The sequence below is a fragment of the Clytia hemisphaerica genome, unplaced genomic scaffold, assembly GCF_902728285.1.
Source record: "Clytia hemisphaerica strain Z4C2 unplaced genomic scaffold, Clytia hemisphaerica genome assembly, whole genome shotgun sequence".
Classification (NCBI taxonomy): Eukaryota; Metazoa; Cnidaria; class Hydrozoa; order Leptothecata; family Clytiidae; genus Clytia; species Clytia hemisphaerica.
This window is the reverse complement of record NW_027104166.1, coordinates 141982-169776: the sequence shown is the minus strand read 5'-3', so window position 1 is coordinate 169776 and position 27795 is coordinate 141982. Positions and strand designations below refer to the sequence as shown.

The 27795-nt window shown below is 34.9% G+C and overlaps 1 protein-coding gene across 8 annotated transcripts; it reads right to left on the bottom strand.

The window, feature by feature from the left end:
* Positions 1–112: 112 nt before the first annotated feature.
* LOC136814193 (uncharacterized) lies at positions 113–27795 on the bottom strand. 8 transcript variants are annotated; one of them, XM_067070704.1, is made up of 19 exons: positions 20476–20766; positions 12829–12923; positions 12497–12569; positions 11548–11616; positions 10925–10978; positions 10193–10240; positions 9450–9511; positions 8691–8768; positions 7406–7514; positions 6506–6644; positions 5829–5929; positions 5031–5141; positions 4356–4493; positions 3623–3676; positions 3030–3098; positions 2469–2549; positions 2031–2087; positions 1323–1475; positions 113–970 (listed from the first exon to the last, which is right to left on the bottom strand). In XM_067070704.1, exons 1-19 carry the CDS (start codon positions 20530–20532, stop codon positions 878–880), a joined length of 1641 nt encoding a protein of 546 aa, XP_066926805.1. In that variant the 5' UTR covers positions 20533–20766; the 3' UTR covers positions 113–877. The 8 variants fall into 8 exon arrangements, with proteins under 8 accessions (XP_066926805.1, XP_066926801.1, XP_066926802.1 ...); XM_067070700.1 differs by lacking the exon at positions 20476–20766 and adding an exon at positions 17706–18047 and having other exon boundaries at positions 10925–10981; XM_067070701.1 differs by lacking the exon at positions 20476–20766 and adding an exon at positions 13751–14392 and having other exon boundaries at positions 10925–10981.

Here is a 27795-nt window from a genome sequence, read left to right as displayed (position 1 = left end):
TGTATTCTAGCGTAAGAATTATATTCTAGCGGAGATCAAAATGGTGCAGAATTTGATAAATTTTAAGGCAAAAGTAAAGGAATAGCCGAAAAATATTAAGAAAATTTTCATCTAGTTTATATCAGATTTTCTCATTTTAACGAACAAATACATTATATAAAGCAATATATTACGAAATGAGTGTCATTTAAAAATGTTATTGAAAAATAATAACCTTGCAAAAATACAAAAAAAAATTACAAAACTTTAATTTTATGAAATATTAAAACTTATTCACAATGGCAGAATAAGAAATCAGGCATCGCAAAAGTTCAGGACTGCCCAAGAAGCAGATATACCAAAACAGCCAGGTATCAGTTCTCTAATTAACCATAATTAAAAATAATTTCGTGTAAAATCACACGAAAATATCTGAAAAATCGAAAAATTTTAAGTGTGTGAGATTTTAGGTTAAAATAATAAGCTATACTATTTTGTTTCAGTGTTGAAAATATATTGAAGTGAATCTTTTCCGTATCATTCAAAAAGGGTAGTAACCATAGAATATATTATTGATCTTGTTAAAAATATTCTAAGGAGCATGCACAGTACATATCTTCTGCAAATTCTTCCCCAATAATACCAAAATCGTCCAGATTTAATAATACCATAGTCAGATCATTGTCAGTCACCAATTAAAACTTTTTATTTATCGCTTTGATTTTTGGCACTTATCTCAATATTCCCTTTAGCCCTTAAATTTCAAATCTATTTCTCGATTTTAGAGGCTGGGTACCACTGATACTTGAGAATCAACACGAGGTTCAATTTCTCATTGACAAACTGCGAAAGAATTTTCATTCGTATCCTCTTGTCTTGTTTGTTTTTTTCGCCGTCATCATGAGTTTGGATCATTGAAATCGATAGCTCTAAGCGATGGAACAATATCAGTATCTAACATAAGTTTCACACCAAACCATTTGCTTTGCATCTGAAAATGAAGATAAAAATATAAATTATAGGGAGTAAAAATTCAAGCAGTTGAATAATGCCGATAAATTGGACATTGGACGAGAAGATGTAAAAAAACTTTGGAATAAATCTCATTCGAATGATCCTCGTCTTGCATTACCTGTTCAACATCAAAATCTACAGTGGTCTAAGCAAGGTTTTCTGTGTAGCACATATTCTCTAAATTTTGTTGACTTATGCAAAATTGGAGACGCAAAAATCTCTTCATATGAGACGGGAAAACTTTCAACTTAATTGAGCTACTACTCGTTCTTTCTTGAAGGTTAGAATTATTGAAACAATCCAAAAAAAAAGTTGACGTATTATAATACCTTCTCAAAGACGTCAAATCTTGACTCAGCGTACTCAATAAAGACTTGTTTGAGCTCTTGTTCTTTGCGGTAATCAAATTCCTTCAACTCCTCAGACAGATGACGACACATGCGCTCCAATTCGTCTTTGGCTGTTCGGCAGTTTGATGAAGCCTGGAAAACAAAAAAACAAAAATTTAAAAACCCTGTCACAGTTTGTATGGCGTTGTATGTTCGCAAAAAGTCGATTACACAAGTGAAAAGGTTTTCAGTTCAACTATATCTAAGTAAATTTTCCTCCAGTACAGTAATTTTAAGTGACTTTTTGCGATTTCTAGTTCATTTTCATCGGCTTGTGCAAATAGGGGAGAAAAAAACAGCCCTGTATCAAACTTTCTTTTGCCAAATACATCACTGATAATATTTTCTTATGTGTAGGATCACTTTAAAATACTGATACAATCAAATTGTTAAATGATTTTTAGGGTTTGTCGTAGGGCAAGTTAAAAGTTGTTTTAAATGTTATTTCACCTAAATAACTTGGGTAGATTTGTGATATATGCCAAATTTAATAAAGCCAGTTATGTAGACAATCTCCAAAATAAAACAAAAACTATGGGAGTAGAAAAGTCTAATCTGGTTTAAGGGCTTTCAGAAATACATACAGCTCTCTCAACAGATTTTTATGTAGCGAAAAGTATTCAAAGCAATTAAGGGTGGTTTTCTTACCTCAGCCCAAAGGTGAGTGATGTCTTTTCCGTTGGAAGAAGTGACTAGTCCCTCCGTCTAAAAGATGAAAGATCAAGCAAAATTTGTTAAAAATTCACATGATAATACACTCTTTGACATAAAATTGCACCATTTGAGCCATGAGTAAGTAAGTCTGCGACCGCAGTCGGAGGCGACGCGAAGGCTCCTCTTTCGAAGGTAGGGGTGGGCGCCACTCTTTCTCCCATAGGATGGCAACCCTTCGGACTTTCAAAGCTTGGTTCTGAGTAATATTAATTTTCTAAAAGGCGCATTCATAAGATAATCAAGTTATTTGTTCGTCTTATTTCCGGCAATCCTGGAAAGCTATTGACCTTAAAATATTTCAAAAGATCAAATTATGATTTTATAAAAACATCATGTTGAATGCAGAAAAAAAAATTTGACTTTGATCGCTACCTTCATTTCTTCAAAAACTCGAATCTCTTCTTCCCAGTATAAAAACGTATTGACACAATTCTCCACACGACATAATAATTCCTGTATAGTGACAAATATAATAAAATGCAGTTAACTCACTCTCTAATTCGAACTTGAATCGGAATTCTAATTTGTTCGAATAACAGAAAAATTCGAAGAGCATTTTGAGAAAGTTTCACAGGGATGGTGACTTAAAATTAGCTCGATTTATAGGAAAGATGCGAATAACAGAAGTTCGAATTATACCGAAAGAATCCACTGTATTTGATAAAACTTTTCTTGTGAAATGTCATACTGGAAAATCTTTATTGAGTCTTGATAACTCACGGGGAAAGCAAACTTGTACACTAGTCTGAAGTGGTCAGAAAACTTGTTTGAGTCAAGAATAATTTGGGGTATAGAGTTTTGAGTAATGTAGGCTCGACTGTGCCAAATCCTTGGTACAATAAGAGTAAGGAAAATAAAAAAAAAGGTCAAACCCATCTGAAAAAGGATGAAATTCATTCAAACACAGTAAATTTCGAACGAGGTGAAACTTACATCAGCTGATTGCACCATATCCAAGATGCTTTCTAAATCTTCTGCTAATACACTTTCATCGTATATCACCTGCAGATGAAATAAGTCGAGGGAAACATATTCATTAATTGAACCATAGAAGATTATGCTATGTTAACTTGGTGTTGCAAATAGGGTGGGTGGAGGTCAAATTTCGAGTTTTATCTTTCCGAGGTTAAAAGCGTTTTGAGAAATGCCAGAATAACTCAAACAAAGCATTCTCTCTCTAATTCGATCGACAAAGAATGAACAGTAAGCATTATTTTGAAAGATCTTTAAAGCTGAGGGAGTCTTTGTTTGAATTAGGGAACATTTGCATGGAAGCAATTAAAATTTTTAGGGCAGTTCCAGTTATAGTCCGTTACCCCCTGTGGACGACATGGATTTTCCAATATGGATGACGAAATAATTAAGAAAATCTTGCATTTTCCGGAACCTTTTTCAAAATAGGATATCCAAGTGAAAAAAAAAAATCCAAAAAACCCTGTCGTCCACAAGGGGTAATGGTTTCTTTTCTAGAACTGCCCATTGAATTCTAAAACTAGAGGATTACTTTGGATAAAAAATCCACTTACGCTATTTTTATTTTCTAAATCTCGTATGATACTGCTCAAGCTTGATGTTATTGACTAAAAATGAAAAAAATTAAATGAAAAATTAATCAATATCTTTCATATGGTAGCCCAGATGACAACTTAGCAGGATTTGTGGGAATTACCCTTCGTTCTGGTCAACATGGTGTTTTAAGATTTATGATATAGTCTATATATGGTTAGTTAACCAGATGGAATATTTATCTTTATACTCTCATATTGTCGCCAATATAAGGCTCAAGATGGAGAATCACGAATATTTTAATATCGAGTAACTGAATAACACTGACTTATATTAAAAATCAATGGACTAAGTTATTTCTGTCATCTTTAATCAGATTTTTTAGAACCACATGTATGTACGTCGAAGAGTTTTTCCGTCACATACAGGGAAAAAGCAACTTTGAGTAGTGCCAACATTAGGGAACCCCTTTTATAAAAAAACTACGATTAAAAGATTTTTTTTCGGCTGGGATTAAGAAACTGCCTCCAGTGTTTATGTAAAGCTCACTGCTGAGATCTCATATATTATTTTACACGGGGTGCACAAGTTTATTCAAATTACGGAAATTTCGGATTATGGAGTAAGTTTGCAAGGCATTGTTAACTAAAGGGACCATAAAACTTGTTCGAGTTAAGGAGACATTCGAGTTATACGAGTTCGAGTTATGGAGACTCCAGTGTATAATAAAAACTGATTGATAAGAGATCATACTTTAAGATACGTATCGGCTGGTTCCCCTTCGCTGAGCATTTTGAAACATTGGCTTAAACCATCACCAGTTTTGTTATTACTTGATCTGAAGTGTTCCACCAAACTTTCCAAGTTCATCAATAATTGACTGACGTATTTCTGCAAAGAAAACACGAAAGAAGAAAAAGAAATTAAATAGAGTTCAGCTACCTTTAAAGGGAGAAATGAATTGGGAGTGACAAAATATCTAACGAGTGACGAAATTTCCCTTGCCGAAAAAGCTTTCTGGGCAACTTCAAGGGAATTGTGTCAAAGATTTTTATAAAAGAAACGAAGTTTTCCCCTGACTTAAATTTTACAAGACTAAGTTTTCCCGGTTAAGTTTTCCCAATTAAGGTGTTATTCTTAATACAAAAAATGAATTGAACATGAAATGCCCTGATCATCGAAGAGAGAGTTCGTATGCAACATTTTGAGCCTCATTTTTTGAATATTAAATATATCTCGAGCATCGAGAAAAAAATCTCCAATGAAAACTAAATTTTTAGACTACCTGATCTTTACCTAAAATCCTTAAGAAACGGTAGAAAATCATTGGGTAAAATTGGTACTTTCAAGTCATTTCATTGGTTTCAAACGAAGGAAGGAACGCCGGAGTCTCGAATAAAGTTGAAATAGGAGGATAATTGAACTCACTTGTGTTTTGTATAAGACTCCATCTTGATCTTCTACTTCCACAGCCGGTTTGTGATGTTTCATTGGTGAAGGTAATTTCGCCTCCAGGTTCCTTCTCAATTCATCTAATTCCTAAAAAAAATTGAAAATTGTTGTTTGATTGGTTGTTTTCCTAAAATAAATTTACTGTATCCCTACTCCTAGGTAAAACAGAGATGAAGAGATGTGCAAGGAGGGGAAACCTGGGATAAGTCCCTGTTTTCTCAGTCACACATCTCTCCATCAAATTCTAATTCTTGCCCTTAAGGGCAAGGGTACAAAATTCATCAATAGAAATATCTAATTTATCTAAGACCTGGTCGAGTAGAGTTCTCACAGGCCTTAATCTCTTTGTATATTTATCATCATTAAAAGCAAGCCAGCTGCTTGATTGAACGTGAGTTTTGGAATTTGCAGCTAAAAAAAATTTTGACGAGGAATTCCCGTTGATGAGGTCGTAAATGAAAACATACATCATTCGACCTCTAACCGTTAGAGGTTGATGATGCATCATATATTTTGTGTTTTGAATATCATCATGTCTAAATTATACGATCATTCACCGCTTTTCAGTGCTTGAAGCTGTTACCGCCAATATGCGCTACAAACGCGATTGAATAAATTGCTTAACACCGGATGATTGTGTAGGCAAAGAATGCAATAAGCAATAAGCATTTCATTTAAGTTGAATTTTTACATCAAAAGGCCTAATGAAGCATAAGTCAGTGGTTAAGATAGACGCATTCGAGAAATAAATATTATCAAATATTTCCTACTTACCTTATTGGTGGCTTCGAAGAATTTACGGACCAGTGAATCTGATTTCAATACTTTGTGGACACAAGTTCTGCTCAAGAAACGTTGGATTTCTCGCAAGTTGGCTGACGAAGAAAATAAAACGAGAATAAGATTTGGTAAAATATAAGAATCCTGGCGATTAAAATCTTGAAAGTATAGAATCCAAAAACTACACGATTTCTATCGGTTGCTCTTTATTTTTCAAAAAAGTCATAAATATTCTAATGTTCTAATTCTATCATATTGTTTCTAATTTGTTATTAAGATTTGGACCACGTCTGCTATGTTCCGTTTCGCCGCAAAAGAAAACAGTTCCAAAACACCGTGTGAACGTCAAATTTGGAAATGTCAAAAAAAAGACATTACAAAACAAAACAGATCGAAACGGTTTCGCTCCACTGTTTTCATCGGAACGGGACTGCTCCGTTTTCATGCTCCAAAACATTCCAAAATGAGTACGAACACTTCCTATCCGTAAAGAATACCACACCGGAGCGATACGAAACCGTAACGTCTGAACATGTTCTTAGTCAAATTCTTCAGACCCTTCCTCCTTCTTACAAAAAAGTTTTGAACGTTCAAATGTTTCAATTTGTCAAATCTTCAAATTTAATTTGGAAATTATGGAAAGTTAGATAAGCAAAGAGCCAAACAAATACCTGCTAGATCATCTTGAAATTTGAGTGGTGGTATGATACGTTCAGGGTGTAATACTTCTAGTGTTTTTCTGAACCACAAGAAATCTTCCTTCGTACGCTCAGAAACCAATAATGTTTGTTTATATTCTGGAATCGTTGTCTAAAAAAGGACAAATCAATTCTATTACACGAATATTCAAGCAAGTATTCAACGACCTTGAAATTTGGACGATCTGAAATTAACACGAATTTTTCTGCTTTTTCAAGGAAACAGCAGCTGGTTTTAATTAAGAGGGTTTTTATTAACACGAAATTTGTCAATTCGTGTTAATAAAATGACTAGTAATATTCGTGTAATAAGGTATTTTTTTATTAAAGCCAATTGGTACATTCATACAACACATTCTTACCTAGTCTCTTAGTTCACTTTTTTGTGATTCTGATAACGTTCACGAAAGATTACATCACGTTGATCAGTGAATTCAAAAAAGTGACACGTGGCTCTGGGCACGAGATTGGCATTGTGCTTTTCCAGAAATAGTCCGTGCCCCCTGTTAAGGATATCGGTTATCCAGGGGTTAACGATTTTTGTTCAAAAGTGGATATTTAGGGGGTGAAATATCTACAAGAGAGCGGATATCCAGGGGGCAAAGTGTCTTTTCAATTAAAAAATACGATATCCAGAAGTAAGCATCTTTATAAGAAAGAATAACCAGGCGGTTGTGCATATTTTTAAGAGTGGATATCCAGGGGGTCTTTACTAATAAAGTAGGATATCTAGGGGGTTCGATACTTCGAAAAATCAAAAAAAAAATTCTGGAAAAGCCCATTCATAGATTCATAAGTTTATAAGAAAGAAAAAGGCCTGCAAATCAGACTATTCTCTCCCTGCTTTCCAAAGAATACAAGAACTAAACTTACTTTGCAAATAACTTTGAACGAATTGCATTCTTCTGGACCACCACCCACAATGCTTCCTTTTCGTTGTGCGCAAGTTACTGTAGCAACAAGCATGCCAGGTTGTGTCGGACTGGAATTAAATAAACATAAATTGAAAAGAAATACAATACTCTCCTCAAACCCCATTTGTTTTAAGTGTAAGATGCTGGCATCCTCTAACGGGAGGTTTGCTGTGGTTTTATTTTTACATAAGTGTTCCCATTTCATATCAGGTACATATTTCATATCAGGACAGTGTCTGCCTATTGTTATATTGTGCTGATATAAGCAAAAAAATATTTTTCTTTTCCTCTTTCTGACCAATCTCCTCAACCGTGTCAATCCAATGTGAAAAAGCTTGTGAATTAAAGTTGATGAGTAAGCAAACGATATAACTCTTATTTAAAAACAAAACCTTTAAGTGTGCATTCATTGCTACCATTACTTTATGGTTAATAAATTAATCATATGGGAAAAAGCGATCATAGGCTATGATAGACTTCACTTTGGATTTGGAGTAGAAAATATCCAAATGTAAAGAATGATCAAAACGGACACCCCTGTGTCGCAGCCCCGGCGAGAATCTTTCCTACAGTGGGGATGGAAGTAGAAATTCTATTGTTCCTTAGTCGAAAAGTCCAGTTGGATGGTTTCGGAGTGCAATTTTCGCCTTTAATTTCAAATGGGGATGAAATCGAATTCAATTTCCCGGTGGGGCTGAAACTATAGGATAATTTTGCCACCGGGGACGAAATTTTGGTCGAATTGTCCAGTGGGGTGGTGGTCTCAGTTGGTCTGTGAGCCGGGGTTGCTCCAAATACAACCAACTTTTCAGGCTTCGGTTCTTCCACTAGCGAAAAGAGTTTCTGAGGCTGAGGAAGTCTATCTATAGAGGTTTGCGATTCAGACAAGCTTTTTGGTATCATATTTTCAGATAAGTAAGTAAGTCTGCAACCGCAGTCGGAGTCGACCCAAAGGCTCTTTCGATAGCTATCTACCTGAAGGTAGGGGAGGGCGCCACCCTTTCTCCCTGAATTGCTCCACTTGCCCTTAATCCTTCCTAATTGCTGAGCATCAAGCAGAGAGGCATCAAGTACCATTTTGGGCATCTTTGGTATGACCCGGCTGGGGGTTGAACCCACAACCTTGTGAACCGTAGCGAGATGCTCTACCACTGCACTACAGTCGCACTATTTTCAAATAAAAGTGATGATCTTTGTTTCAAAGAGCAGGAACACTCAAACGATATACATGAGAAAATACTCACGATTTAGGGCCGCTTCCGTTTGCTTTTTTAGCATTTCCCGATGAGCATTTAACAGAATGCGATTCAAGTTCGTCAATCCTATAATGAGAAAAAGATGTTATCTTAATTTTTGTATTGTTGGATAGGAAGAACAGCCTTATAATAATTAATCGAACCCAATTAAACGAACTTCCGAGAAAATTTCACAACCTTTAATTACTCATTAAGAAACAGAATCAAAAATCTCAGGGCAGTCTATATAATTAAATGATTAGCATTATCAAATGATTATTATTACCCTACTTAAATACTAAGCTTCCTGACAAGTTGCTAAAAGGGGATTAATTTGAATCAAGATTAAAAGAATATGATGGAAATTCCCTACTGGCACACAATTTGTCTCTAGCTTCTTGACTAAATTCAAACAAAGGGTTAACAGTCTAATCGTTGTCGTTTTGGTAATAATAAACTACACCCAAAAACATGCAATTAACTCTCACTAATTCGAATTCGGTCGGGTAGTCTAATTTGTTCAGATTTCGGGAGATTCAAATTATAGCCCCCCCCCCTCTGGCGGTTTGCGTGAATTTGAAAACTTTTCGTGAACAAAAATTGCGTGAATGCGTGAATTTGGAATTTTTTTTTTGCGCGATTGCGTGATTGCGTGAATTGAAGGTCTGCTGTAGGGAGCTCTTAAAGAGACTAAAAAAACCTTGAAATGGAAAACTTCGAGTAAGAGAAATTCGAATTAGCGTACAAAATGATAAACTATTCTTTTACCTGATCCGTGCATTACAAAGTGTGCAGGATAACATTAAATCTCCAATCGGTGTGATTGAGCGCTGAAAGTAATAAATAAATTCATTTTTATTATTCACAATTCAAAATTCAAAAGATAAAAAGGGTCACTTCTCTAATAAGAGTTTGTTTAGTCACGGCTTTAATATTGGCATACCGTTAATACATCTTAAAGAACGATGGCCAAGTGGTCAAGGCTTTAGCGCTACAAACCAAGGTCTCCCGAATCGAGTCCCCGCTAATCTCAATGCTTCGTTCAGTTTATGATATATAGCCAAGCCGGCCGGTCGTGGACCCCGTGAAAACAATCGAAAAAGTATCTAAAAGTCCTCTAGGTGACTGGACTATTCACATGAAATATCGGCTCTAATTACACCTTAGGACAAGCTCGATCGATGCTAAAAAAGTTTTATCATAGAAGGGAAAGATTTCTGTCACCAAGCGGTTTGATGACACGGTGTTAATCAGAAAGTGATACATGTTTGTATTAAAGAAAGGAGTAAAGTTATTTATGAAATATTCGTGGTCAAAGTGTTAAGCTGGATTTGATTGGCTGTTAGTGACGCCATCTATTAAGCAAGGGGAGTATCGATTGTTGATGATGGAAATAATCATACACCCCTTTAGTCACGCTGTTTGCTTGCAAGGAGAATGGTAAAGAGTTTGTTCGGAACACGGCATTCTTAGATTGTAATTACCATAAACAGACAAAAAGCTTTTCTTACCCTTCGTAGATGGTCTTCAAGTTGTTCGATACTTTCATTTAAGAAGGACTGGAAATAAAATAAAAATCATTAAAATTTGATAAAAACAAACTCTCTATTTCGATCTTCCATAGCTCGAATCTCTCCATAATTCGAACAAAGTTGTGTTCCCTGTTGTGAACTTGAGTTATAGACAGGGAACTGTACATAGAAACGGAAGTACGATATCGGTATCAAGATACTTATAGTAATTTTTGAAAGCGAATGACAAAAATCAATATGTAGTTTGGATGCCAAATAGCTATCCGAGATATCCGTATCACGTATTTTTTGATTTTAGTGGTACCTGATTTTCAAAATAAAGGAAATCGTAAAAATAACTCAAAACAACAACAGTTTCGCGCACGTGCTTTCAGGTCTTAGTCACGTGTTTACACAAAGAACACAGACTTATGTAAAGTATGTAAGGTTTGGCCGAAGTCTAGAGTCAAATCCCTGTGCAGGATTTAAAGCCATTTGTTTCTTTCATAAGTTGCTCGGCCCGCGTGGTTTTCATACAAACGCTTGATTGAATGTAACAATTAGGACCAAATTAGTAAAATGTAAAACGAAGAAAGGGCTAGATTCAGTCCGTCATCCGAAAGGCGGTCTAAATTTTGAAGGTTTTTTTTTTTACGTTTTTCTAGCTTCGGGAATGTTGAAGATTCACCTCTAGCTTTCGGATTGAAAGTCAATGGCAAAGTAATAACATACCGTATCCAGGCTGACTTCATTGTCATTGTTATCAGTGACGAGTGAGCCATTTAACTGCTAAAAATATGGAAGGAGAATGCAAATGAAAATGGCTGAAAAAACGAGTCAGTAGTTTTCCTGATTTTAAAAGGTAGAAAGAAATCGCTATGGGTGGTTACAACTTCTTCGTAAAGAATAGAGGCTAATCTTCCGTAAAATTCTCCATAGCTTTAAAAGGCCTTGGTGAAAGTTAGATGGATAAAATCATTCGTGTTGTTTTTTTTTAGATGAAGAAGCGAAAGAAATTGTTTAAATTAGTGTTCTAAAGCGTGCAAATGTACAGCATTGCGGTTTCGTGAATTATAGTTGAGTCATGTAACATTAGCAGAGGTATCATTTTTAGTTACATAAAAACCCACATCATACAAAGAAAGTATGTGACAAAAAATTAAACATTTTCCGGAATTTTCATTTAAAATCCATTAATAATAATTTCGGAAATTCGATAATTGAAGATCGGAACTAAAGAATTAATATTTTTCAAAGGAAAAGAGTTGTCTTTTATGAAGAAATATAAACGGAAATTTCGATCGCGTGTTAGATAGGTATATAGTATTAAAATAAACAATGATGATAGACCATACCGAATGATTTTGTATTGATTTTTCAAGTTCTTTAACTTTGTTGTATAAATCTCCGGAACTTTGGATTTCCTGATAATGATGAAGAAGAAAAATACGGTTCATTGATGATTACTGAGTTAAGAATAAATCTTCCGGGACCGAATTATTATATAATTTATCAATCGAATTTCGTTCGGTATTATACTAAGCAGGCAGCTCTAAAAATTTTAGACGATTTGATTTGCTACCCGTGTAATGAATAAATCCAAAAACCAAATTCGCCCTGTTCTCAGTGGCGAGCACCATATATTTATAAAGCCCCGAAGGGCTAGATGTCGTCATGCTCTGGCTGAAAAGTGTGATGAGGTGAGGTAGGAAAACGTAATTTCAGCGCTTGACCAATAAGAAGCTTCGCGGGTTTTCGAAAACAATAGCAGCAATATTTTTTGCGATATTCACTTTTGTTTTTTCTTGGAAGAGCTTAAAGCACGACATCTAGCCCTTTGGGCTTTACAAAAATCTATGGGGAGCACCTCACCATAAACTGGCATTTTTCATTTCCGTTTCTTGGTGAGTTCCACTTTGAAAATTGACGTCAAAAATACTCAAAAATAATGGTTTCATTTCTACCTTCAAAAACAACTAGTGTTCCATAAACGATAATGAATTCGGTGACCGTGATAAAATCTTAGGATACAAAGGCCGGTTTCCACTAACGCGTGCTGTGATAACACCGTTTGGCTTCAATTGTTTTTGCTTGGAAAAAAGATTACGTCATAAAAATGCAGCACGCGCTCGAAAAAAAAAAGTTGAATACATTTCAACATTTTTCAACAGTTACCTCAGATCGCGCCAATGGAATCGCTTCATTTTTCTTTTGACTAATAGCGTGGAAGCTTTACTAGATAAAGTGCAATCACAACGCGCGCAAGTGGAGACCGGCTTTAATAGATCCGAATATATCACTTACGCGCTCGAGTTTTGCAGTCAGCATTTTGACTTGTCTTTTCACGTCTTCTAATTGGTTGCCTCGTTCTGAAAGTCTGCAAATAAAAAAAATTATGTTAGAATTTTAAGAATAACAACGCTAGAATCAAAAAACTTTCTAAGATAAAATAATCAAGAAAGATAATTCTTCGACCCAGCCTTGCGATAAGAATAGGGCTTAAATAGCTGCCCAGTTGAGGAGATTTTTAAAACACAAAACAAAGATTTGATCTCCATCATGGGTCATTAACAGGAGCCATTTTGACCAATCAGAGCTGAAGAGTGCCTGTGGATAGTAAATATTGAGACACATACTTATCTTGAAGGACTTTATTTTTTTCGAGTGCTTCATGCAGCTGTTGTTCAGCCTTGGCAAGTTTCAACATCATCACGTTGTTCTCCTGCTTCGCCTGATGATAGATAGGAAAGAAAAAAGGTTCGGAGATTAGAAATTGTGGAATGACAACAAAAACGGCCGAATATAGTGAACTCTCGATAAATCGAATCTTTGAATCTTTAAATTCGAACAAATCAGACGTTCGAGTTCGAGTTAGCTAGCGTTTACTACAAGATGGTTTGAATACTTTAGCCTGAAAAAATTCTTTACGGTTCTTAGTAAAATCTTAGCGTCACCCTTTTCTTGGACATTTGGAATGCCCGAAGGTTCACGATTAGTAGTGGTCGCTAATAGGTTTTGAGAAAGGCGTCCGCTTATTGGTGTCCGAATTTAAGGTGCCCGTTAATTGGAGATTAAATCTTTTTGATCAAGGGTCAAACATGAACTCAATCGATGAACCTCAAAGATGAGGCCATGCCTTTTGAGATATTTCATTTTTCAAGCTTTGAGTCCGCGATAAGTTGATTAGACAACAAATTTGTTTTTAATCAAAATACACTACCACGTTTGCGATACCATACAATATTCTTTATTTTGCAATAGAAAGGCTGGTAAATAAAACTGCATTCAAAATAAAGAGAGCTATTGGCCAATTAGCAGAATCCTAGTTACACGTTTTTTTGTAAGCACATCCAAAATTTTAGAATGTTCTTAACTTCTTGAGTTTTAAGCCTAAAAACGTTTTGTGAGTATTTTTGACCATTTGTGTTAGACACAAAGCCTAAAAAATATTCTTAACTTGTTCTTGATATTTTGGACATCGAAGCCCTATGTTCTTACATAGTTTGTTCTTATAAAAAATCGTGTATAATACTGTTATTGAAAACTCGATCGAGGTACCTTTCCAATATTGAACCGATATTCAGTCGGTGAAGGAGTGTTTGTCCGAAAAAAGCCTCTTGAATTGTCCGCAGGAGAATAATTTGGACGAATTGAAAGTGATTTCGGACGCTCCTTCCGAGATAGTCCTTCTCTTCTTAAAATAGGACCTGGTTCGCCTCCATTGCCAGAGATTGGAGGTTTTTCAGGTGTTTGTTGTTGAATAATGATAACATCCATAGATTTTGTACGATGTAAAACGTTCTTAAACCACATTTTTACTGAACTTTTGTAATTCTAGTTTAATGTAGAAAAGATTCAAGATTTAGAAGTCCTTTGTAAAGTGCTCTCAACTTTTTCTTCCCCAGTACCCAAATTCGATAAATCAGTCCAAGTTCAAGCTATTTGATAGAGCGTATTCAATTTTCTGTTCGCTCAATTCATCAATCTATTCACAATCAATTCATTAAGTATCAATTTTCGTCAATATCATAATCACAAAAAAGCAACAATGCGCTAAATTCAAACTCTTCGTCTTTTGAATGACAAATTTCTGCGCTATATAAAAATCATTTAAAACAAGCTCGTTTTCTCCACACCTTTAACTTTCTAAAATCAGAATGTTACACTCTGTCGAGAAACCGTTATATAGAAGAAAATACTGTTTATATTGACGTGAAACTTTTTAAAGACGTCAAAATCTCTATCATGCCGAGACTACCGGTTAAAGTGTTTTGAAACTCCAGTGTGGCTGAACTCACTAAAACAACACACAGTTGAAATCCTTTATATAAATCAAAACAAAATGTGTCCACGACTCAACTTTCTAAAGCATAACTTAACTACCGGTTTGACAAATTCTTGATTTCTAAACCAATGTCACACTTTCTAAGAGTAAATACAATATAAAATTGAGTATTCAAGACTATGATAGTGTAGCCTTGAAAAATTGTAACACTAACAAGAATTTACAGGCGTTATCGAGTGAAGTAAACAATAGAATAAAAAAAACAAAGAAACTGGTTGTAACAATTACTCACATGCATTCTTTCGTCAACATCTTTCCCAATAACAAATAATATGTAGGGTAACGTCAAGGATAATACCTTACGTACAAGATGAAAGATTCCTCAATACAAAAACAAAGCCAAGAGGATAGAAGAAGGATAGAAATTTAAGCTTCCTTTACGAAAATTGCTAAAGTCTATCTCGTTCTCTCTTGTAATTAGAATGTAGTACTTTCCATAAACAATGATAATAACGTAATTAAGAACCTTGCTATATAAACATAACTTGTTGTTCCCACTTCTTAATTATAGCAAAAGGAAGATAAAAGAATGCTTAATTAGACATATGCTTTTGACATAAATATCACCAAGGTGAAATATGTAGCTTGTAGTGTCTTTATTGATTGATTGGTAATTATGAATTACAGTGACACCATTGGATTTTTGACATATTGGGTGTCTTTAATAGTAGTATCTTATAAGGTATTCTATGATTAATTCCTTGTCATGATGGCTAGCTCCAGCGACCCGGTGAAATGGGGGTGAAATCCATTAATTCTAAAAGAACCTTTGAATTCGTTTGTGTTGCATGTTTACGAAGTGCTAAAGTGTCAAGCCAGCTTTCTAGATTTTAAATATAAGATCTATATTTTGATAGTCCTTTTCTACCTAAGAATCGTGGCATGGGCAAGGGTAATAAGATCGTGATGTGAGGAATGGAGACTTACAACTATTTCGCTTAAACAATTATTAAAAGTTAAACCTTTGACAAGTAACATGCTAACGACTTTCTGATAGCTTTTTGCTGTAAAAACACCTACTCTCGTTCGGTGGGTGGTTTGGTTATGTTAATCGTTATATAACAACGACGTAAATGAAAGTCATTCTTTGAACGAACATTTAAAGGGAAATGCTTAAAACACTGTCATGTTGCGTCGTTTAGTATCCAGTCAAGTGCTGAAAGCTGGCAAGCAACCTTGTTTCAACGTTTATCTAACGTCCACAACGTCCATATAACGTTAAATGAACGCTGAAACAACGTTGTGTGCCAGCTGGGGTTGTAAGCCAGGTATTAAGTTATACCGCTATTTTTATCGTGTCAGCATGAAAGAGAGGCTGTCTACAAGAAGAAAAAATAAAAAAATAAGTGATAGCCGTATTGTATGATAGTGGATGGGAAGGCAGGCCGTCTAGTGATTTTTTATTTACAAGGTCAACTTGGTAGCTTTTGAGATAAGGAGGATATCAACAAAAAAGTCTCGCAGCAAAATATAAAGAAGTGTTTGAAAAAGTATAAGAATTGATTTCAACAATAAGGACACTAAAGCTTAGAATCCACAAATACAAAGATATAGTCTCCGGCTAAAAAAAACTTAAGAGTTCTGAGTTATGTTTGCAAATTGTATTCCATGAGGTCTGTTAGTTGCAACAGATTCAAAATTTTATACCAATCAAACGGAAGTAAAACAAAAAACAAGAAGAGAAAGAATGCCAAAAAACGAATAATTATGACTAATGAAAAGAAAGGCATTACATAACAATTAATCTAATTGATTGCGAAATAAAGCAAATTCAACGCATGACCTTCTTCAGTAAGTATTTTTGACTTTTTAAACTTATTGCTTCCTGTGAGGTTAATAAAACGTTAATGATACGTCATCCATCCCTCAGCCAATAGAATGAAAGAGATCTTTTCATTACCGCTTGTGACATCGTAAATGCAGGGAGCAGAGAATCAGGGGAGGAAATAGCGCAGGAGGTTAGGATGTGTTTTCGAAGTAAAATTTAAAATGGTTGAGAGAAGAGAAAGCTCAAGAAGTCTTGGCAAAATATTTTTACACAATAAAATGGGTTAAAATGAAGATTGGATGAGGAAAAAAGGACAACTTTCAAGGAGGTTTCTGTTAATAATTTTTTTCGGTTTGGGCCCCAACATCTAAATCGAGTATTCTGAATAATGATGCTTAACATGCTCAAGACTCAAAATAAAATTTCAATGGCAGGAAACACAATCTAAGACAATCACTATGGGAAATATCCATAACCTACATTGGAAATGTTTATCGAGATCTAAGGAGCCGTCCTGTCTAAAAAACACCGACGCCTTGGACTGTTTGATTGAACCGGCACAATCAAACATACTAGCAATTAATCGAATCATTCAAGCAGCACTATGCGATCCGGACTTAAAGATTAGAGCGGTCTTTCAGTGACTTTAACAGGGTTTATTTATAGGGTAGTAAATTAAAATCATAACTGATTCAAACTTTAAGTTTGATAAAATGAACTTGGCGTGTCGAACTAGTGACATCCAATCAAATTCGAGTAAAACTTAATCAGTAAGCTAGTGGGGTTACTGTGTTTTGTATAAGACAGCCTTGTAAGGGGCTAAGTATGGATACAATTTTGTACAAACTATGGTTTTTACAGTGTTTACAATGTAGCTTCTGTCAATAGTAAACTGTTGACTTTTATGAAGCATCTAAGCGGTCTTATTCAAGCAACTTTCTGCAAGAAGTAAAAACGAAAGGGATCATATCACAGTATAGAGAGAGGGCACTACACATCTATTAGCCTGTGTAAATGACATCATAATCGGCTTATAGGCTACATGATCGCGTCTAATTTGAAACAAAGTAGGTATTATATTGTATCTCCTTCATGCAATTATTTAATACGTGGGTTTTTTGAAAGTGTAGTATTAAAAAAAAGGTAAAATTTGGAATACACTAATAATGTGTAGTATTAAAAAAGAGGTAAAATTTGGGATACACTAATTCGAGCTGAAACAAAAAGTGTTTGATATGTTCAAATTACAGAGATATTCGAATTGAAGAGATTATTTACGAGGGGGTTTCCTTTGCCGGAAACTTCGAATTACTTCGAATGCTAGAAAATTCGAACACTAGAAGCTCAACTTAGCAAGAGTATTTGACTAAAGATACCAATTAGGCTTTGAAATTACGTACTTTATTTATTGCAGAGTTACTTTTGAAGGGGCTTGCAAGTCGAGCAACAAAGCCATTTGACTGGGCTGCCTGTTGTTGCGGCTGTGAGGCTTCAGCTGACATTTCTCCAAGCACAACCATCAAAACGAATTGGTGAAAAATCGAACTCAACAATTGAACTTTTTTTATCTCAATCGATACATTCAAGTTAAATATTTCTATGAGCAAAAGGAGGCTACAACGTAATACACTCCAATCAAAACCAACCAAGCTTAAAATATCAATAAAAAAATCTTGAATATGTTTTGAGCGAAAGTGTAACGCTTGATTTTTGGGAACGAACAATTTTTGTAGCAATCTAAAATTTGCTCCCGTAATAGTTCCCAACATAAAATTTTCCAGTCACATTAAAGATGTCAAGTTTAAAACTCCAATAGAACGATCAGTTAATGATTTAGTCACTCTATCTTCATCAAAAACAACTTAAACAACGTCTCACAACGATAAACGCGCTATTTCTGTCGTCATCAAGAGACAAATTTTTAAAAACACACAAAAGAGCTACTGTAGTGTTAAAAAAAGTTCTCTCACTCAGTCAATTCCTCTTATGATGAATCAAACATTCAAAAAAAACTTGTAATTCGAGATAAAATTCCTCCTAAAGGGTGCTTGTGGTTAAAATGTGTGTGATGTAATATGAACGTTTATTGGATGTGACATAGTAACACTGTAAACAAGCCTTGACTTCCTATTATGTCAGAAAACAAACAGTCGCGGAGTAAAGGCTAGCTAAGATTTGGTTGTTAAGCAAGCTGAAGCAAGTGATGTCTGCCACACTTTGTAATGATATGAAAAAGGATCATTTGGATGATATGTTTGATTAGGTTTTGTAAGAACATTCAATGCACACATTAAGTACGTTCAAATATTTAGAATATCTTTCAAAATAGAAGAAACAACTTAACATTCCACTCTAATTTTTCATACCAACAAACATTCATTTTCGTCAAAAATTGATCAAATTATACTTAAAATATCTTTCCAACGAAAGTTTTAAACTATAGACATTACTATCAATCTTGGTGAAGACAGCTAAATAGACTAGCACTTAACGACGAATTACAGAATCGAATCATGTAATGAAAGTATCCAAAATTAATGACACAACAATGGGGTACATTGTGACTCATTTTGCTTAAGAACAGATTAATTGATGCAATTGTAAGTAAGTTCTTTATTCCGTGCCTAAGAACAGGTTAAGAACAAATCTGAGTTCAGATTTAAAAAATGGCCAAGGACATGCCATGATATTAGTCCTTACACGAAAAAGATAAGAACAATTTTCAGAATTCTTAAGGCTGAAAGTCACAAGAATAAGAACAACCAAATTTTACTGGTTCTTACAAAAAGAAAGATTGACTCAATCCGTTATCTATCAGCATGATAATGTCATTAAGAAGATAACATAAACAAGTTTGTCGTTCTTAAAAATCGGTTGTTTCTTCATAGGGTTTTATCAGGGATCTATATCAAACTATTTATGGTGGAGGGTTTGTTTTGGGTTTTACGAGTGTTCTCGCTTTAGAAATTGATATATTTAGAAAGTTTACTTTTGTTATCTAGCTATAAGTTTATAAAGCTTTATTGAGACTTCCGGAAGATAAAGCAGAAGATTTCACCTTTTTCCGGTTAGCCGTTTCGTATGTTTTTGCTTTTAGCCAATGAGATGGTTTGTTTGTTTACTCGAAATTTTGGTGACTTTTTATACGAAGCAGTTAACCGTAAAAAGGTGTATTTATGGTAACCGTATTTACAGCGTTACTAGCGAGATTATGTATCTGGAATTCTCTACGGCTACGGCTAAAGTGGCGAGGGAAATGGCGAGTAAGGCAAGTAATGGCGGGTGAAAGCAAGTTCGATATTTGACGTACGGCATTATGTCGACTTTGCTTATACGGTGTTTTGGTGTTTTTCCCGTACAGAGCAAAGTAGACAACGACATGTCGCCTTTGTTGACGACCCTTACAGGCAGCCCCGCAACCGTAGCCGTAGAATATCTCCAATACATAATCTCGTTACTATCCAAAAGTCTACTCAACAATCAAAGCAATCCGATTGGTTAAACCTGTCGATTAAGTTCTTAGTAAAGACTTTTGTGGTTTTAGTAACCGGACAACTACAACAATAATATTTTTAGAAAATTGATGAGAATCGAAATTCGCGACTGGATTATAATGTTGATTAGCGTAGATTTGCGATAAATGAAATATTGTTGACACAAAAAAGAATTCAGGTCAAGAAGGTTACACTGAGATGAAAAAATAGGCCATATAAAAGCTTATAAGGTTTTAGCGAGAGGCTATTTGGGTTGCATTGTCGTCAAATATCTGTATCGCTGTGAATGCACCATTTTAAGTTATTCAACTCTGATTAACTAGTACAGTTGACGCTCTCTAGTTCGATTTTCAAGGGGAGGGGGTGGATTTTTATCGAACAAGGGAGCGTGTCGAATAGTAGAGTGTCATTCATGAGAGTTTCTTGTTGGCGGGGACTTTCAATATTATCGAATAATAGAGCGTATCAAATTGTAGAACGTCGATTAAGAGAGCGTCAACTGTATTCGAACCCCGCTCCCACTGCGTGGGGCAACTTTCAGTTCTGTCAGGTTCCTTAGGATAGATGAATTGCTAAAAACAGACAAAAAGCAGTATTTTCTAAATCGTTCTAGAACTGAGAAGTAAATTACTACAGATTTAGATTTCGTGATGAAAATAGGTTAAAAAAAACTCACTCTGATATCAAATACATAATTCTTTCGATTCAAATTGACGGACGGACTCAATGTCATTCTGCGTGCTTTGGGTATGAATAATTTGTCTTTATTGTCTTTATTGAAAAATTAATAACCAATAAAATCGATCGGTAATGAAAAGTCAAACCAGAATTAAAATCAACTTTTCAACCAATAAAAGAAATACGGCAAGCAACGTGTCAAGGAATACTACAACTATCTCTTGTTTGGCAATTTTAGATCGTTCTCAACGCAAACGCATCCGAGCATATGAAAAGACAAATAGTAACTGAACTTATATGGTAGTCCAACTTTAAAGAAATATACATTCATAAAAAATGGTTAATTCCGGTTAGGTTTATTATTAAGTCAAAGCAATGTTTTAAATCCCCCCGGAATAATTATCGGATATTGATATCTAAATACTGAAAGCTTATAATAATTAATACCAAAATCACATAGATTTGTGACGAAAAGACGGGGGTCATTAAAACCTAATTACATATCGATTAAAGGTTATGGTGACCTTTTTGCTGGGCTGCTATAAACCAGTACAAGTATACTATTCTCCTAAAAATGCTCAGACAAGGGAGGGGGGGTGCGAAAACGCTCTTTTCTTAATCAATCTTATGCACTAACCAACTTCTTCCTTCAAAATTGGATGCAACTCTTAAGGTGCAAGGCCTCTTCTTAAGCGAACACGAGCAATGACCTTTCTTTGGGTAGGGAAACAAGTATTTGGAAGGCTCTTATAATTCTTTGGCCAGCACCGTAGTCAGGTCTTGTTACTCATACTGAAAAAGCATTTCTAGCTCAAAATAAATCTTTCGCAAATTGTATCTGATGTAGTAGTCACCAAGGCTCGAAATAATGATATCAAGTGGGTCGGACAATATGTCCGATCAGGGTTGCTTTAGCTTGAAAATCATGATTTTCTGGCCGGACAAGAAGCTATTTGGGTCGGACAATGTCCGATTTCCAACCGTTATTTCAAGCCCTGGTCACTCTTGGTAACTTTAACCTTAAAGTTTAGAGGGTATGTCCTCCCAGCTTCCCTGTTTTAAGGTGACAGGACTGTGTACGAGCTGAAATAATACCATGTCAATTAAATGAAGAAAGAAGCAAATTAGAAATTGCTTTGACCCCCTGAAAGAGTTCTTCCTTATAGAAAATTAATAAGAATTGAGAAAGATCTAATAGCGATAATTATATCAGATTTCTTGCCCTCAAATCATTTGAATTGCTTTTATAAAGCTTCAACAGGAACACCGTCAATTGAAGATCAAGGTTAATTTAAATCCAAATCTTAAAGCAGTTTAATTACAGTGTATATAAGTAATTAGGACAACATACAGACACGTAGGAGTTTTTTATAATGGGTTACGTATTATCTTATTGTCGCCTGATAAAAATGTTCAAAATGTAACATGTAACAAAGCTATGGTATGGGCATAATGTACATCAATGTTGAAAAACCTTGTAAAAAAACGCCCTTAACGAGGGCGCCACCAACAACGGCAACAAAAATTGACAAAATCTTTATTTTGTCATCGCATGGCACGTTTGACAACGAAACATCGTCACTTTTTTCTTTACCAAAATACCAAAAATGAAAAGGGCTAAGACCGTCAACACCGTTGAGCCCATACAATACCCCCTCCCCCTGAACGGTCGCAAACACACAAAAGGAAAGTCCTCATTTGTTCAGAGATTTCGAAATTTGGAGTTGTAAACATTTCAAATACTTGAAAATAATGATTAAGTTACCTCTTCATTCTCAAAAGTTTCTTCGTTTGACATTTTCAATTGCTTCAATAACAAAAACTACTGGAACCAACCATCAACAAACAGATCATCTACTTCAACAGAACGTTAAGAAAAACAACTTTAGGTTGATCCAGAAAAATTTGTTTTTGAAATTTGAAATCACTTTACATCAAGCAAGCAAGCAATCAATAAACTTATTTCACATATATTTTTTTACGCAAATGATACATTGTAAATACTTTTGCTTCGCGGGTGGGATTTGATCAATGAAATTTCATACCTCTCGCCTCGTATGACAAATTTGACAATTTTTTTCCAACAGCTTGAAAACTTTATGAAACTTTCAGAATACAATAATAAGGAACCTTAACTTGGCTCCGAGCCTGGAGTTCCTTATTTTCCAGAGAGTCTGAAAGTACCTTATCGATAATTCCTTATTTACTTAGCTGCTAAGTAGGATTTGCTTAGTATGTAACTTCAGTATCAGTATAACTTCTGTAAATTTTCTCTTTTTGACACATTGAATGTCGTTTCAGCGATATTTTATCTTTATGTTTAGGTTATTTTAAATGTGGGTAAGTTCAAGTTTAACTCTTAATATTCCTTAACTTGATTTCTTATTCTGAGCCTGAGCAGTTCCTTAATCATAATTCCTTAATTCTTGGACCATTTTCAGCTTCAAGTTCCTTTATAAACGTGTTCCTTATATAAAAAAAACGTGTATCTTGTTTAAATGAGGGTTGAGATACATACATATAATAGTTTATAACGATTATAGTTTATAACTTTTAGGCGCAATAGTAATGAGTGAAAATTCTTAAATTCTAATTTTTAGACTACAATATTGTACTTTTTGTTAACTTTCTTCTTTGTTAATGACGATTATGAAAATCGACTTGCTCAGTTTTTGATCACGTTACCAAATACTCTCTTGGGATTGGCTCAAAAGTTAATTACATGATCAAAAAGTGAGCAAAATAAAATAATTTCTCGACGCAAGTTCTAACTCGAAACAATAGAAAGAAACAAAAGGCTTTCAGACCGTGGGTTTTTTATACGGACTATGGTTTCTTATATTGTATTGTGAAACTTTTAGTCGCGCGGCTGAGGTCGAAAAAAGTGGCTAAAGTCTATCCAGATATAATTGGCAGTGGAAACAAGAATGCCTGTAACTTTTGATAGTCAAATATAATTATGGAAATTTTTTTTGCTTGTTTTAGAGAATCAAAAGCGCTACATTTGAATGTATTTTTGGTTGAAAAATTCGCGATTTTTAGCGGTTAAATTTGCGATTGTAAAAATTGAGCTTTTTTTCTACTTACGCTATAACGTTCATTTTTACACCAGTGGTAGTTCAACCTTAGGTTAAGAATTTTGTTAAGTTTCAAGGCAAACTGAAAAGTCTTTCGGAAGATATGGGACCCGAAATACCCCTTGGTAGCATTTTCTGTGAAATATCAAATCTCCAACTTATTACTAAAAACGGGGGTTTTGTTATGTTTTTTGAACAGTGCAATTAAAAGTTGGAAAATGTTAAGTGTTTGTGCATTGGTATTATTGGTATCATTGATTATTTCGAAACGAAGTGAAATCACAGTATAATTGTTTTTATTGAAAAGATAAGGATGAAGTTATATTGTCTTTGTTATTTTTAAGTCATTAAAGAACTTTGATAATTCCCAAAACACTAAACACAGTTTGGCTATGAGGTCATTAAAGAGATCGTAAAATGTGTTATAATCGAAAAACTGTTTTATCAATCATATCACTACCCCCGTTTTTAGTAATAAGTTGGAGATTTGATATTTCACAAAAAAGTGCTACCAAGGGCTATTTAGGGTCCCATATCTTCCGAAGGACTTTTCAGTTTGCCTTGAAACTTAACAAGATTCTTAACCTAAGGTTGAACTACCACTGGTGTAAAAATGAACGTTATAGCGTAAGTAGAAAAAAAGCTCAATTTTTACAATCGCAAATTTAACCGCTAAAAATCGCGAATATTTCAACCAAAAATATATTCAAATGTAGCGCTTTTGATTCTCTAAAACAAGCAAAAAAAATTTCCATAATTATATTTGACTATCAAAAGTTACAGGCATTCTTGTTTCCACTGCCAATTATATCTGGACAGACTTTAGAAAATGATTTTCGTGATACACCTCTTAGATTCCACTTTTTTCGATGGAAACTCTCAAATTAGTATATGTAGATTCCAAAATCAAAAAGTTTCCACGATATTATCGTGCAAGTAACGAGTAAATGGCGATTTTTTGCGTTTCCAGGCAAAATTGCGAGGCCTGGAAATTCATGATTTTTGGGGGGTCTTCAAATTAAAAAAAGACCTATATCACATGATAGAGCTCTTCAAACTGAGCAAAAAAGTGTATTACACCAAAGTCCCAACTTCTCTAGATCAAAAGTTATGGGCCTATTTGTGGTCAAAAAGGTGTTTAATTTTGCATAAACTAATGCAGATTGTGGGGAAATTCCCTGTTTTCCATCAGTTTTTTACCACAAATAGGCCCACAACTTTTGATCTAGAGAAGTTGGGACTTTGGTGTAATACACTTTTTTGCTCAGTTTGAAGAGCTCTATCATGTTGAATAGGTCTTTTTTTTAATTTGAAGACCCCCCTAGCCTGGATATCCAGACCGTAAACTATTTCACCGTCTAGTTTTTTATTATCTTGTCTCAGGTTTACGGTCTGGTTCAAGTAACTCGTCTGCAGGGATATCTGTCCCTGCATATGCGAGTGTCGCTAATTGGTCAGTACGCGCCCAGTCACTGAGCAGAATTTTCGCGGGGTTTTTGATATTTTTCGATGCGCGCGCATAATTTATGGAAAAAGCTGACCTTGCAAAAAAAGATAAACAAATGAAAAAGAAAACACAAGTTCATTTCTAAACAAAATGGCCGCTGGAAAGGAGCCTTTATGAATGTGGCTGATGCTTTGATGTACTTTAAAGTGGTTTTGAAAGTTTATTGAGTTTGTAAAAGAGGTTTTATGGTAAGTAATTATGTGTGTCTGCCTGGGTTTCCAAAGTTTTGAGATTCTGTCAACAAGGGTTTACTCACAGACTGTGTCATTCAAAACTGTATCAGACTTTTTTAGTTGCACCAGACTCTATAATTTTAGAAACTTTGTATGTTGAGGTAAGAGTGTTTTTTTCTAAAATTTTGAGTCTGGATACCCAGGCTAAGACCCCCCAAGAATCATGAATTTACAGGCCTTGCAATTTTGCCTGGAAACGCAAAAAATCGCCGATTACTTGCACGATAATATGGTGGAAACTTTTTGATTTTGTAATCTACACATACTAATTCGCGAGTTTCCGTTATTTTTTTTGGAATCTAAAAGATGTATCACGAAATGAAACGTTTTTCGACCTCAGCTGCGCGACTATTTAGAAAAAACTGAAGTTGATGAATCCTTATAATATTGAGGCTTAAATCAAGATTTTCTCGGATAAAAATTTAAGACGAATAACGTCAAAGGATAAAGCTTAATAGCTACTTCTTCCCAAATTAAAACTCTAAGCATTAAATATAAATTGATACCAAATTTCCTTTGATATAATGACTCAATAATTAACTATTTCAGCAAATATCTGCTTACTCATGGCAACTATATCCAAAACAGAGTGTTTATTTAATTCTACAGGAATTGCGTTTGGAAATTGGATTGAGTTTCCTTTACCAGGTACTTCAAAAAGAAGTACAGGGTGTCCCGAAAAAAAGTATTGAGTCGCACCACTTCTATAGAAAGAAAGTTCTTGTGTGTGTTTCACTAAATTTGCAATGCTTATCAAATGTTTCTCTCTGTGGCATATTAATTGTCATTTTTTTATTTTATGAATAACGTTTACAAAAAACAATTCTCAATAACTTTAACGTCATGAAAATTGTAAAGAAAGTTAATTCTTTTTATCATAATGACTGTTGTAAAAACTATTATTGTGTTGGTATAATTTTCTTACATTTACACACAACTGTCTAGAGAAATCGATACTATGAAAGACTTATTTGACCCTTTTCACTGGCATTTCAGTCATTCTCGGCATGTAAGATACCCCCTTCTCACAGACCCACTGGGACCCCTTCTCGCTGCAAAATATCATGCTCTTTTTCCTATCTTCACTGATTTTCTGACTCGAAAAAAATGGAATTTAAATCCCCACCCATAAAAGGTACGGGAAAATCAATCCCCATTGAATTTCAGTCCTTTCGTTTTACCCCCACTGGCTGAAAGAATCCTACCGGGTCTGTGAGAAGGGGGTGTTTTAAGGAACTATGTAAAATTTGAGAACATTTTAAGAATTCTCTTAGCCTTTGTGGACTACATACAGAATAACAAAATACCCAACAGTGCCGAAAATAAGAACAATCTAAGAACTTAACATTTTTAGGCTTAAAAACCGAAAAATTAAGAGCATCCGAAGCAGTAGCGTAGACAGGAGGAGCGCAAAATTTGTGTAGGAGAGGATATTTTTATGACACTGTAATTATCTATTTATAATATAAAAAGATAATTACAGTGTCATAAAAATCTGATCTCCTACACAAATTTTGCGCCCCCTTGTCTACGCTACTACGAAGGCTTCGAAAATTTTTTGACGTCCTTATTAAAAAACGTGTAACAATAAAAGAATTGACAAACCTCATATGAAAATGGTAATCGATGCAGCGACCATACACGTTCTCCTAGCCCTGATTCTCGGCTCTTTCCAACATTCTCTATCTCGCTCGTTGAGAAACTACGACGTCGCCGAGCGAAATCCGCTGGCGGCTTTCTTTGTCGCATCGAGCGTGTGCGCCAAGTATCACATTTAACTATCAGTTTATCTTTTACTGATGACAAATCGATCGCATCCAAACTGAATGTTTTTCGTAATTTTCGTAAAAATGAATCGTTCCGTCGTAAACTTGTCGTAACCAGCTCGCAACTTTCTGATCGTAGTCGGTTACGCGGGTCAGGTCGTTGTCGTAAACGAGTACATTCACTCGTTCTTAACTCGTTGACTCTCGTATTCATAATAGGTTGATCAAATGAAGAATTTATACTTTTCGAATTTTGATAGGATCCAGGTTTCTCAAAACTACACGGAGAAGGTCGTCCATTTGATATCTTCTTTGAGCACGATTCAACTCTCAAATTTCCGTTCATAACATCTGGTACAAATAAACCATCGGTAGACATTCTAACTTTCTCAGAACCCAGAGTATGTCCAAAATCTTGATTTTCAAAACCTATCGTTTTCGCTCTGGGTCTCTCAACGTTACAAATGTTGCCAATTTGAGGACAAAAATCAGACGAGTCTTTATTTTGATTTACTGGGCGATCATCATGGTCAAATGATTTGCTGAAGTGGAATCTCTGTTCAGGATATTGATCTATTCTAACTCCATTCAAGCCACTTGTTGCACCAGAATTTGAATCTAATGTCCCTACCATACCAAATTTTCTCCGGACTGAAGTCTTAGTCATATTTTCTAACTGTTGAAATTTCAAGTAATCTTATCTTTAAAATTATTCAATTGAATTTAGAAATAAAA